This window comes from Hippoglossus stenolepis, chromosome 22 (assembly GCF_022539355.2).
Source record: "Hippoglossus stenolepis isolate QCI-W04-F060 chromosome 22, HSTE1.2, whole genome shotgun sequence".
Taxonomy (NCBI): Eukaryota; Metazoa; Chordata; class Actinopteri; order Pleuronectiformes; family Pleuronectidae; genus Hippoglossus; species Hippoglossus stenolepis.
In genome coordinates, this window is record NC_061504.1 from 6,515,941 (window position 1) to 6,530,090 (window position 14,150).

Below are 14,150 nucleotides of genomic sequence, written 5' to 3' on the forward strand. Positions count from 1 at the left end.
ATACAATTCCAAATCATTTATTAGATACTGTGCATTATTAAATGTTTCCATCAGCAGTTATTATTTATTCAGGCTCTTGCTTTATATGCCAGTCTAACTTTCCATCTCCAGTGGGCGACTTGTACAACAAAGCTTATTGATCCGGAATCTGTTTTTAATGTTACCAATAACTAGGTGTCAACATTTTTTTAAAGGGATCATTTACTCCGAATGGCTTTTACATTAACACATTAGGTGCTGCAAATAATAAATAGTGACACAGGTGCAGTAACTAAATAAAAAAAAAACACTTCTAGTAAATTAGCAAGTTAGGGATGACATTATTTAACCCTGCAAAATCTGTTCACTACTTGTAAATGGTAATAGTCTGTATTTATATGACGCTTTTCTACAGTTTTTGTCATTCAGTCATTCACACACATCCATACAGTGCATCTGTGTGCAGCACTTTCTCTATCACACATCACTCACACACTGAGCCTCAGCGTCTTGCCCAAGGAAACTTGTGCGGAGATTAAACCACCAACCTTCTGGTTAGTGGACGACCCGCTCTACTTCCTCAGCCACAGCGACCTACAAGTATAGTGCACTTTGTGACAAGCAAGCTTGGCTTCATGTGTAAATAAGTTAGAGAGTCTGTTTTTATCCATTTATACAAATTCAAGTCCAACATTAGTCCCTCACTCTCGCTGCAGTACGTCCATTGTGCTCTGTTATTGTCATTCATTTGTGTAAGTTCTGCCGCTCCTATTCACTGGCCACAGATGGCAGAGTGATCTAAAGTTGACCTAACCGGCAGCATCAGCTGTTATTGACGAGGCAAATTTCCTCCACCAACCAAACAGTTTTTTTCTTCTCCGAAAAACAATGTGATCTTTCCAGGAAAATTGTGCGGTAGGAAAAGATTTCCAGGGAGAGACGTCGACGTGAGCGAATAATTGGTGCACAGTGACTATTAGGGCTCTAACAGGTCAGGCACACAAACTCTCGCAGGCGCACACACACAAACCCAAACACACACATGCTAGTCAGCAGAGCATTCCAGTGCTGTTTGGACTGTTGTTGCCATTGGTCTAATGGTTCTCACATGTCTGTCGCCCCATCTTTGAGCAGCACACAGGACAATGTGGGCTATTCTTAAGACTCTACAACGCGCTCTGTATCAAGCTGATCGACGCACAGATGGAACAAACATTCACACATAGAGAAGAGAGAGATGCATATCAAGATTCAAACACAAACAGAGGCAGAAGTGTGTGCGTGCATGTGCTTGTGTGTGTGTGTACGTCTGTTTGCGCTTGTCAACAGTGTCCGCGCTAACTGCAATAGGCGGGTCCCGCCTCCGCCGTCCAACAGCGTGAGGCCACTCTTAAGCCAGGCCAGCTGTCAATCAAACAGCCGACACGGGGCCAAAACTGTAATAGCATCAGAAATAACAGTCTTTACCCATCAGTCTCACATGCGCAAATGTACACGCACAAACACTCCAGCACAGGGGAGGTTAAAGTCACAGCTCAGCCCTGTTTGAATAGGCTTCCAACATGCAAAGCAGCATTAGTGTGTCAGGAGTGTCTTGCTGTTCTGTCTGTCTCTCTGTCATTGCTTTGACAGGCAGACCGAAAATGTCAAGACTCACAAGAGGGAACGCAGCACTTGGTGTGTGTGTGTGTGTGTGTGTGTGTGTGTGTGTGTGTGTGTGTGTGTGTGTGTGTGTGTGTGTGTGTGTGTGTGTGTGTGTGTGTGTGTGTGTGTGTGTGTGTGTGTGTGTGTGTGTGTGCCCGCGCTCTGTGTCTGCCTCTCTCACTCGTAGTTAATGCGTGGGTCACTTCTCCTCCTATACACGGCAGGCCCAACACACAATGTCTTCTTTTGTTGTCACGTTAAAGTGATGCAATAAAGCTGTGCAGTGACAAGGACGGCCCGGGGCCCGCCGCAGCGACAGAGACGTTGAGTGTATGTGTGTGTGTGTCTGTGTGTGTGTGTGGAGACAAGAGCGCTGAAGAGGGGTTATTGCCACGAGACAGATTGCAAGTGTCATTTTCCATTACAGCAGCCTGAGCCACTGTGTACGACACACACACACACACACAGATGTGCACAGATACACACTCATACACATGCCTTGGCCTACTTTAACAGGATGCTTTTGACAGGGAGAGATGTGCGTGCATTAAGAGAGTGCCGGACCCGACTATTTAACCCCCTCCTCACCCTAACGCCAGGTTGAGAAAGCAGAATTTGCACACACTCGCACCTTTTTCTTTTTCGCCTTGTCTGATTGGCTAATTCACAGGCTATTGATGTGGTTTTTTGGTCGTCCCACGAAACTTACGATTTCAAGAATGAAGCTGTTGCTGAAATCCTTTTAGTTATTGATTTTCATTGTTCAGTTGAAAGATTACATCACGGGCTAAGAAAAACTCGTTGACCTCTCGGGCTTATGACGCAGCCTCAGAACACATCGGGCTGTTTTTAAAAATGTGTCGTCGCATTGAGTAGGTGTGTTTTTCTCTTCTTTTTTGTTTAGTTTCCAGTCAGGAAAAGCAATGTTTTCACCTGGCGGCGTTTCAAAGGAAAACATTAAATACACTGAGTGTTAATACAGTGAACACATTGAGTCTAAATACAGCATGAGCCATTGTTGCATGTGAGCCTCTATTATCTATTCAAATGTCTCTCGTGAGGCTCTGTTTGTTAACCAGGCAATTAGCGGGCAGTATTTGGTGGTTATCAGTACCACAGTTGACACTTGGTCTCTTCAGCGTGTAAAGCATGAGGCTGTAAAATGAAAATGGGATCTGTGCTCGGTCCCATAGCTTGTCCCTAATAAGGTGCGGTGGCAGTGGCTATCAGGGGCCGAGCTGAATTAGTCCGCAGCGGATTCAAATGTCTAGATGCTATCAAACACCATTTAATGATAATGGAGGTCACAGAAGCAATTGGGAAAATGGTGTGTGAATGTGTGTGTGTGTGTGTGTGTGTGAAAGGACCGTTTCTCTGGTCTCCTGCAAAAAAACACAGCATTAAGATAGCATCGCTAATTTCTCCAGCTCGGCACAAAAACAACATGCAGAGGAGAGAGAGAAAACACACACACACACACACACACACAAAACAACACACGAGCAAAATGAAACAACAAGGAAAGTTTTTCGGCGACTTTCTCGAATGTCGCTCCAGATTTTGCCCTTCATCGTTCTTTCACAATGTCGCGCCCTCTCCGCTGCTATTTCTGACTGCCAGTGTGTGGATCTGGCTCGCTGAGATTTCATGCCAGTGTAAAAATTGGCTGAGGGTTTGGTTCAAATCAAATTGGACATAAGCACCCACAACACCATCTGTTAGGGAAAGGCAGTGGAGTGAAGGGCAGAACTCTGTATTCAGATAAATGGATTTCCAATTTATTAAATTGTTGACTGACACCCTTGTAAATTTTCACTTTACACGCCGCGGCCTATTCTTAGAGCATCACGTCTAATGGAAACATGTTGCTATAGTATACATCCATTCAATTCCTAATATTAGAAAAAAGATTCTGCTACATCTGTTGTTTTGTGAGTTAAATTCTACATTTTTATAGTTTTGCACACAAGAAGAAAAAAAAACTAATTTGTCGCTTTTTCAAGTTTTTATTTATTTATTTATTTCTAATACTGTCTGGCTTTAAATAGACAAAAATAAAACCCTCTCCCTGGTTAGTCTTCAGGTGTTTTGGCAAGTGATGTTGTGTGTGCCTTTTCTGTTAACAGCTGTGTCGCCCTGAAATGTGTTTAGAGACGCGTCTGTGATTGTCACAGTACTTTGGGGGGGGACCATATGTCCCCTGTCGCCTCACCCGAAAAACTTTAACTTTACTTTGCAAGGTGAATATCACACACATAGAACTCTCAGAAGTGGATGTCATGTCGCTCAGTGTGTATGTGTGTGTGTGTCCTGGTGTCCCCCTAGCCTGCCTACTGGTCTGGATGTTTATTAATAACTAAACTTGGAGCAGCTTCTGAATGACAAGTCACTACGGACGGCGAGAGCAACCGGGGACTGACGAGCACACACTCACACACACAGTGTTTCTTTCTGCTGCGATCCCCTGCTTCAGTGGGAGACGGGGAGCACTGGGAGGAGGGGGTTAGAAAGTAAGGAGGAGACGAAGGATGAGGAGGAGGAGAGGGATTTTAGTGTTTACACAGAGGCCCAGCCACGGCAGCAACTGTTGCCAAGCACTGTTCTCCCCAACAACAAGCCAGTAATTGGTACTTTCAGCAGCTAACCTTGCGGAGGTGGTGGTGCGAGGTGGGCTTGGACAAAAAGCTTTTTGATACATCTCCCTCTCTATCGCTGTCTCTCTTTCAATCCGCCATATATGGCCCGTGTGTTGTTTTTTTTCCCGTAATCTTGGCACGGCCCTCCTTCGCTTTGGAAATGATTGGCCTGCCTTTAGAAGGAATTGATGAAAATGTGTCCAGACACATGGCCCAGCTCAACCAGACATGAATTGATCATCAAAATATCAACATCATCATTTCGTAATGGAGTTGTGTTGGCTCCGTCAGCGTGGAGGGAGTAGCCGCGCTGTAAAAAAGCAAAAGCCGTGGTATCAAGAGTGTGTAAATAAGTGAGGAGTTTTTTTTTCTCCTCCAAATTCTGCTTTTATGAAGTTTCTTTGAACATCTCCATAATGTAGAAGATCCAGTCTGTTAAAAGTTGTAACATTTTACTACTGAAAGACTTCAGTTATCTCAGATTATTGAAATAGTAATGCTGCTTCCAGGTCTTGTTTTTTTTTGTAAGAGAAACAACTTGTTAGTTTTAAACCACAGCCCTATTCTTTGAATACTGCTGTAGTAGGTGTTGAGACAGGTAAATCTATAGCATACTTTAGTGCAGCTTGGATCTATATTGAGCAAACTATTTCTACGTCTGTGCAGGTGTGTTTGCAGCCTCGCCTCACGCTTGCACTAATTTTTCTTTTTCTTTAACCCAAATGAAGACGTAAAGGTTGGATTAGGGCAGAATAATAATAAGATTTCACTTGATTTGGCTTTTAAAGATATTTTTTTAATTCAGATTCTGCTTGCCATCTTCGGTCAAGGGTCTGCTCTCACTTCCTAAATCTAGGCTTAAGTGTCTTCTTTTAAGTCTCGGGAAAATTGGAGGCATATTCCTAAATTTAATTGGGGTGACAGATTATTATTGCACTTTTATTTCTATTATAATAATAATAATAATTATTACCATTATTATTTAAGTATTTCCATCTGTATTTAAACCATTTGTTTTCTTTTCGTGCAGCATGTTGTACTTTGTGATAAAATGCATGCTCTCAAATTAGAGTTAATTATTATTACTATTATTGTTAATCTAAAGAATGATGAGGGATCCTGGTCTGTCGTACTTGGTTCAGGTGTTTGCATGTCAGGTGCTGTGCTTCACCTTAAACTGGTTTAAATCTAATATTTGGGTCACGTGTAAACATACTCCTTCTGTCTCTGCCATGGCCGCCAGCTATTCTCACCGCACGTCTCCGCTCCTCACTCTCTCCCTCTCCCTCCCTCCGTTACTCCTTCCCTCCATCTCAATACTTCAGTGTTCAGGGTGGCAAGTCTTAGACAAACTCCACCAGTGCTTGTATAATTGCTTATTCAATGCTGACCCCTTCTCAGTTTAAGGGGGAGGGTGGTTGATGAGGAGGAGGAGGGGGAGGAGAATGGAGAAGGAAGGGGTTGGGGGGGGAGTAGCTGGAGCCTCCCCATGGCTGCCAAGGCCCAAGTCAATGTGGAGTCTGTTTTTGGGCCGGCCATGGGTCCCAAGCCAGGGCGCTTTCCTGTGGGCCCACCTCCTCCTCCTCCTCATCTTCACTCTCCTCCTTCATCCTCCACCCTCCTCTGAGCCCGGCTGGGCCTGGCGCTGGCACAGAGGTCCCTTTGTTGTGTACCCGAGAGCCTGGGCTCTCTCTCTCTCTATTTTCCTCCCCTCATTCTCTCTCTCTTTCTCTCCTTCCCTTTCTCTCTCTCTTTTTCCACACACCCACCACCTCCCCCTCACCTTCCTCTCCCTACCGTCTCCTCTAAAGGTCTCCAGGCTTCACAAATATGAGATAATAGGAAAAATAGAGCTGGCCGCTTGTGGTGACTCAGGGCAAAATGTCTGAGTGAAAAGTAGAGAGTGAGTGAGAGAGCGAGAGAGAGAGAGAGAGAGAGAAAAAGAGAGAGATGGTATTGTTCGTGAAGTCGGTCGGAGTGAGCTGGACTGAAGTTGAGTCTCCTCCCATCTCTCTCTCTCCCTCTCTCTTTCTCTCTTTCCTTCTCTCTCCAGCAGCTTCTGAACCAAAAGCTCGCTGTGGATCCAAAAGCCGGATGGGGGCTCGCTCTAACACACACACACACACACACACACGCTCGCACACGCTGTTTTCACTCTCTGTCTCTCTGCCTCTCTCGGCAGGTGGACGGGGTTGTTTTGGCTCGGCTGCAGGGCACCAGCTTGACTCCGTTTGAGCCAATGAGCCAAAATAATAGCCGACAATTCCAGAGTTATTGTCAGCGTTTTCCCCCCTCTGCTTTTCCCAGAATCCCTCTCAGCCGTGCGGGATCAGAAATCGGAACATCGCCCTCAGATTAATTAATTATGGCGCTTTCGCATGAAAGTCACCAGCGGGATTCGCAGTCATATACCGTGTGGTCAAAACATCAACGGACAGATTTTCATCTTAAACCCCTCCAACCTGTCCAGGCCCAAAGTTCCCAAAGATGCCTGGGTTGTCATATTTATATCTAAGTCTGTCTCTTTAAAATTACTTGAGGAGAAAGACAAGATGTGCACTGTGGAACTGAACACTTCCACTTTCTTTCTCTCCATCTTCTTTTAATTTCCCTCACCCCTTTATTCTTGTCAAGTGGGAGGAGGGTAATGTCCCTCGCCCTTGCCTCCCAACACCCCACCCTGCAAATATGCGGCCCACACCCCTGCGTGGGTACCAGACTCAACCCGCTTACCTCACAGAACGCTAACACACACACACAGACATATAGTACGTGTGTGCACGCACACACACACACACACACACACACATTCAGTGTCCCATACGTCACAAGAACAGGGAGTAGCCTCTCTGATTTTCATGGAAAGTGTTGTGCTGTCCTCCTTTATTATGTGATTCTTGGCCCTAATTAGCAATAGTAGACGCTCGCCGTGTTTCCATCCAACTGTCAAGCGAATCTTGTGAAAACCCCATGAAAAGTTGCAGAACATAAAATGTGAATCATGTGCATTTCCATCCGCTGAGCTGAAACAAATAAATCCGTGAATGTGAGAGACGTGGAAAGAGTTGTTTAAGAATTGTTTCGTATCAGGGGAGTTGTGATCATTGTGCAGTTCATATTCTAACTTAAAGACAAAGACGACCAGTTTGAGAAGTTAATGCGTGGGATAGGTCACAGTTACAGGATGTCCAAACACACCTTTTGACTCATGCACAAGTTGTGAGGATCTCAATCTGTTTACACACTCACATTTTGGCGACTTGTCTTTCTTATGGGGACAAAAATCAAATCCCCATTATGTAAATCATAAAATTTTAAGGTGAAGAGCTGTTTCAAGGTTAGGTTAAGGTTTAGGTTAAGGATAGGGTTAGGCAAGTAGTAACCATGGTTAAGGTTAGAGTGACAGTGGGGGTTCATTTCACATTGAGATCTCATCGATTTCTCCTCTCTTTTCTTCTCTTCTCTTCTCCTTCTCTTCCTACCACTCCTCTTGCCCATTTCCTCCCATTTTTCAGTCTGCCACACAATGAAAGAGCCCCTTGGCTTTTATTAATAGTTAAAGTGGCCCTGGTCTGTCACTGGGGACAATGGCTGCAGCCCTGTTAATAAATAAAAATAATAACTAGTAGATGGAGAGAGAGAGTGCAATGGAAAGAGAACAGGCGACACTGCCATTTGTTGTTCCCTCTCACTTGTCAAAGCTCTTTGGCTTAAAAGCCTCTGTCATTGTTAAGGGAGAGGGAGCTGGGGGGAGAGATGAGAGCGAGAGACATGGAGGAAGAGAGGGAGCGAGGGAGTGCCCGGGCCTAATAGCACCTGTTGGGGTGATGGTGAGACAGCTGTCACGGGCGGGGGGAGCACAGGAGCGCACTCATCTTCTACGAGTGTTTCCTTCCCTCCGCCTTGTTTTTGCAACCGCTTCTCTTTCTATCTTAACTCTACTCGTCCTCCTCCTACATTCATCCCCATCATCTGCTAACCTATTCCCTGAAGGCTTTGACAGGGACGCGGCGCTGAAACTCAGTTTGCTGACTAACTGGGTGAGTGGCGGCGTCAAAACCGCAAGGACAGACCAGTCAGAGCGCAAGGATGGGGGGAAGAGAAATAGAAGGAGTGAGAGATGGAGTGGCTGCAAGTTCACTATTCAGTATTGATCTTTGGCTTAGAGTGTGTGTGTTTGCAATTGTGCGCTCATTGTAATCAACGGAGCGTGATGCTCTTGTCTCAAAGCCAGAGGGAAGGACCTGATTCAGGCCTCTAGGGAGGCTGCAGGCACGCACACACACACACACTCACACTGAGGTATAGGTAGGACACGCTGCTGTGCTTCATGTGTGCCGGAGCAAGCCTTGTACATCTCGATTCTCTTTGCAACACCTCCTTGTTTGCTTGGGATCATGTGACATTTCAAATCCCAAAAATCTCCTGGTGGTTTCTCCTCCTCATTTCTCCAAATTCACTCCATCACAGATGGGAAAAAGAGGGAGAAATAGAGTTTGGGGGAAATCACTGTGTTTGCATGACGGGTAAAAGTACCTCGATTTGTTGTGTTTCACTTAGAGGAGAAAGAGCACTAAGATCTTCAACTCAATACACCTGACATGTCCCTCTCTGTGGAGAGCATTAGTGTTTGTGTCAAAACAGGCACAAGTGTGTGTGTGTGTGTGCAAGAGAACTGTCTAATACCAGCGAGATTAAGACTTTTTTCTTAAATCAGTCTTGTCGTTCTGGGGGGAAAAAATGTATCCAGGAACAAACAAACTTTTCAGCTGCTTTCAACATTTGCCAGAGTGTATACAGTGTGTGTGTGTGTGTGTGTGTGTGCAGCTACATATATGAGTGCATTCAACTGTATCTGTTGTGTATGTGTGTTTTGCAGGTATTTATGCATTCACGTGTGTGTGTGTGTTTGCGTTGGTTAATCACCCCTCTCAAAGTGTAAAACCTCTTTCCTTAGCAAGGACTCGTATCCCTAGTGCAGATGGCTCCCAGTAAATAGAATACTCTCTCTCTCTCTCGTTCTCGCTCACTCTCTCTCTCTCTCTCACACACACACCTTTTAGTCATCCTCATCACCTCCCTTTGTTCATGTCAAAGATAGACAACATGGTAAACAGGTTAATGGCGGTATTCATGTGTACATGCATGTTTGCGTGCGTTTAGATACTTTGATAGAGTATGTGCACACATCAAGCATTGAATCTCCATGTGTGTGCCCTCATGTGTGGCATTTCCCTTTACCCCCACTGTGTGTGTGTGTGTGTGTGCGTGCGAACATCCATGTGTGAGCGTGGCCATAGTTAGGATTGTAATTAGTGATTCTGCGGGTGTGTGTGTGTGTTAGGGTCTGTGGAGTGTGTATTGAAAACAAAGCACTAGCTGATAATGTGTCCATTGTGGTGGGTGCATTAAGGCCCTCTTTGTCTCAGGACCCACAGGGCTAATGATTCTCTAGCAGCAGGTGAGAGGGGAGAAAAAGCCTCTCGCTCTTTCTCTACTCCTTTCTCCTCCACTTGTCTCTCTCTTTATCTTGCTTCGTCTCTCTCTCTCTCTCTCTCTCTCTCTCTCTCTTTTTTCTCACTTGCTTTTGCTCTTCAGATTTCCTCTCTTTTTTTCGATTATCAGCTCCTCTCTTTCCACCTCTCTCTCTCCTGCTGATGCGACCATTAGGCTGAGCTGCCGCTGCCTTTATTACAGCAAATGGACTTTAAATGAGCTTTATTGTCATGTTGGCCAGCCAACTGAATCCCTCTCTCTCTCTCTCTCTTTTTCTCTCTCTCTCTCTCTCTTTCTTTTTTCTCTCTCTCTCTTTCTTTCTCTCTCTCTCTCACTCTCTTGCTCTCTTGCTCTCCCTCTCTCTCTCCTCTGCCTCCCCCCTCCTCACCTAAACAGAGGCCCCCAGCATTGAGAGGCTGTTGTCGAAGGACTGGAAGGATAAACTTTTGGCCATGGGCTCAGGGCACATTGGAGAAATTAAAGGTACGGTACAAACTAAGTACACCACTAAACTAAAGGGAGCTGCACTTAACTGTTGATTGAAGACATGTCTGATGTCCATTCATGAAAACTGTCCATAAATCTATTTAGAAATCATCAAGAGACTCATTTCAAATCTATATCCGCGTCATTTTCTTCAGTGTCAAAAGTAATTCAGGTGCTCATTGTCCGTATCCATGGTTACATTGCAAAGAAAGTGCAAGTAGTGAACGCGTCTTGTCGTTTTACGGTGTCGATTTACAATAATGTAAAGAGATAAGTGGGAAAACAGGCAATAGTGGGATGTAATTAAGTACTTTTACTGAATTACTGTAATTACTTAATTACTAAAGTACATTTTTCATGTGCCTGTACTTTACTTAAACAGATTTTTTGGGGGGGGACTTTTCACCTTTACTTCACTATATCTGCAAATACTTTAACAAATATGTTTGATTCTACTGCTACATTTTTGTCTATTTATTTGCACTTTTACGAAAGCAAAATACTGGAGTACTTCCTCAACTACTGAAAACACGTATATAACTTAAAAAAAGAATAAATGCCTCGGTAATATGAGCAGTGAGTACAGCATAAGCCTGTAAGTAAAGTGAAAGGAATCTGAGGAAAATCTGGTTAAATAGAAATAAACAGAAATGGACTGAATCCAGTTGAGCTGGAGTCAAATGAACCGAGCTGCCCTGAACTGAACCAGTCTTTGTCTGGTGCGTTTAACCAACAGGTCAGAAAGTCAGAGACGTCTCTGCTTGTTCATCAGCTCTGTGTTAATCTCAGTGTTAATCACCCATTTTATCCACACCAGCCGCTCTTAACGTCTGAGAGCGAGGCAGACAGAACAGAACAGAGCGCAGGAAAGAAGAGGGGGACGAGAGAGCTGCTGCGCTGTGAGCGGGCAAGAGCGAGAATCAGCCAGAGAGGGAAAGAGGGAAAAAGATGTGAGAGAGGCAGAGAAAAAGAGAGGGAGAGAGAGGTGGAAGGGACTGGCTGTTATTCCCTGTAACTCCGGGGCAAAGCTGTCGTTCTACTCTCGTAATTGAGCTTCATTAGGAAGCAAAGCAATATGTAATCAAAGAAGCTCGCGGAGCGGCGTCGCTGTCGAGAGGGGGGCTCCATTGATCAAACCCCCTTTTCCCAGCTCCCCGTCGCGTTGACATTTCTATGTAGGGGCGTCCCGCTTGGCGCACCACACACCAACAGCTGGGGAGCAATATCAGGAGCATGTATGAGAGTATCAGTGTGTGTGACGATGTGTGTGTGTTTGTGCGCAGTTTAAGTGTGTATGTCCCTTGTCCATGGCTCTGTCTTAAGAGTGCTGACATAATAATGTGTGTCGGTGAGTGTAAACCGTTATTGGCTATTATTGTGGGAAAAGATAGAAATATGTGGAAAGTGGGCGTACACCGGTTTGTTTCAAGTGTGTGCGTGCATGTGTGTGTGTGTGTGTGTGTGTCAGTGCATCCCTTAACCCCCCCTCACCCTCAATCCATTTCCATTGAAGAGCTTTGAGTGTGGAGCAGTGATTTTGAGCCACCACCTCCCGCTCCGTTGGCCTCCAGTAAAAGGCCCCATGCAGCTCCCATAGCAAAACTCACTCATTTACACATAAGTCACTTACATGGAGCCTGTTATAATGATACTTACTTAACTCTGTAACATTTATAACACAATTACCCTCTGTAGAACTTGTAGAAAAGCCGACTGCAAACTTGTGCAGCTCATTTTACCATAAGTGAAACTACTTAGAACAGTGTTTTCCTGTTCCCTCTCAGTTCTTCTTACGTTACATTAAATCTGATCCTTGCAAAAATACTTAAATATAACCCAATTCAAGGGGAAACAGCAGTATTCCTAACAGTCGTGGCCAGAAAAGTGTTGGGGGAAAAAACTATAATATTAACAAATAACGCCGATTGTCATGCTCAGTAAAAATATTAAGGCGAGATGCAATAAACAGCGACGGTAAGATACTCAGGCTACAAATCATGTCGCCAGTCCTGTCGCCACACAAGCCATGTACTGGGAAAATCAGGTTACCACAAACCATGTTGTATGTGCTTTAATCAAACTTAAATTGGATCAGGTTAAAAAATCAACTCAATTTGATTATTTGCAGTAATATGGTTATCGTGCTCATGTAAATGTACTTCTCAATATACTTGTTATACTTCCAGACTGTTTTCCTCCGTCGACATTCTTGTACCGATTCTGTCTCCCCCCTCCCCTCCCTCTTCTTCTCTTAACTCCCTTATCTTCCCTACACCATCTTCTCCTCTCCACCTCTCATTGCTGTCTTATCCTTTCCCTCCGCTCTGCTCCTTCTCTCCCTCCTCAGCCTTCTCATCCCCACACCTCCCTCCTTACCGTGGGGGAGTTATCAATGCAGCCGGGGTCATTAATTAGCGGCACGAACGCGGTGACAAGTATTACATTGTTACAAATTGGTTAATTACGCCGTAGTGCGAGTTATGTGTGTACTGAGAGGGAAAAACAGAGTGGGGTTGGTGCTGGTCCGGCAGGTTTGTAGGTAAGCACAGGCCGCAGCAATCTGCCTAAGGAGGAATGTGTGCGAACCGATGGAGGAAACCAGTTATCGATCCACCTTCCCGCCTCGCAGCAGCTGAGGAAACAGGCCGACGCGAGGTTGATTTATGGGGCTGAACCAGGGAAAATCTGAATGGGTGAGACAGGAGCGGCTCGCAGCTTCACAAGTTTTCTCAGAGCTTCGTCTCAGTTAGGAAGCGTGTTGTTTTCCTGGATTCTCCCTCGTCTTCTGCAAATAGCCTGGTTTACTGATGAAAGATCCACAGCTGAGAGGGGGATTGAGAACAGCTTGTATGAAAAAAAGAATAGACTGTCTGTCTTCTCTTTCGCACCTTACTACTCAGAATGTCCCTCCACCTCGGCACACACACACACACACACACACACACACACACACACACACACACACACACACACACAGTGCTTTTGCACAGAAGTACCTCATTTTACTGTGTTTGCATTTGTGTATGTGCATGGATGTGTGTGTGCACGTGCAAAGGGGGGGCTTAACCCTAAAACGAACGCTCCAGCAAGAAAGACCCCTTTGATCCATCATTTCACCTTTGCAACACCCCCACCCCAACCACCACCACCACCACCCTTCGTCTTCTCCCTCTTGCCCCCTTCCTCCCCCACCCCCATTTTGAACAGGCTAACGTTTTTAACACAAGGCTCTTTCTTGTCTTGGTCAGCTTCGGCTACACACACACACACACACACACACACACACACACACACACACACACACACACTCTTTCTGGCTCTACAAAGGTGGGTCTGTGAGTTAGGACAGCGGCGTGTTTATTTTTCCAGCGGCCAGCGCTCCCGACAGTTGCCTTTATTGTTCATTGTTGGCGGATGGATGGAGTGCGGGGGGGTGTCGGTGGGCAGCTGAGGGGGGGGTGAGGTGAGGTGGCAGTGGCTACCAACAGGGAGGACAAATGGATGGCTCTCACCTTCCCCGCGCGGTCAAAGGGCAGGTCAGCCGCCGCAGCTCGCCGCCTTCGCTCCCTCCGTCCCCTCGTCCGACTCCCCCCTTTCATCTCCCCTCTCGTGTTTTATCCTTTCTCTCCTTTCCTTCCCCCGTCTCTTTCTCCCTCTTTCTCCCTCTTTCTCCCTTCCTCATCTGGTTTGACTGGCCCAGGAATGTGGCCCTGTTAAAGGTAGCAGCTGAAGAACAATGGAGGATTGTGCTACTCCACACATGCGCGTACCCACATGCACACGCGCGCGCACACACACACACACACACACACACAACAAAGTCATGTAGGCAAACATCGGTACATATGACCAGACATGTGCGCACACACTCGTGCTGATTGTGCCTCAGTGTGCCTCTCTCTAACTACA

General features: G+C 45.6%; 1 protein-coding gene across 12 annotated transcripts in view; it reads left to right on the forward strand.

Moving 5' to 3' along the window:
• The window catches only part of sox5 (SRY-box transcription factor 5), a 90,073-nt gene that overhangs the window by 33,354 nt on the left and 42,569 nt on the right, over nucleotides 1-14,150 (forward strand). For 10 of the 12 annotated variants that reach the window (XM_035147593.2, XM_035147594.2, XM_035147597.2 and 7 more), the window contains exon 4: nucleotides 10,152-10,238. The exons of the other annotated variants lie outside the window; for them this stretch is intronic. In XM_035147593.2, the coding sequence (XP_035003484.1) occupies nucleotides 10,152-10,238 (87 nt within the window). The remainder of the gene's footprint in view (nucleotides 1-10,151; nucleotides 10,239-14,150) is intronic. 12 annotated transcript variants of the gene reach the window in all.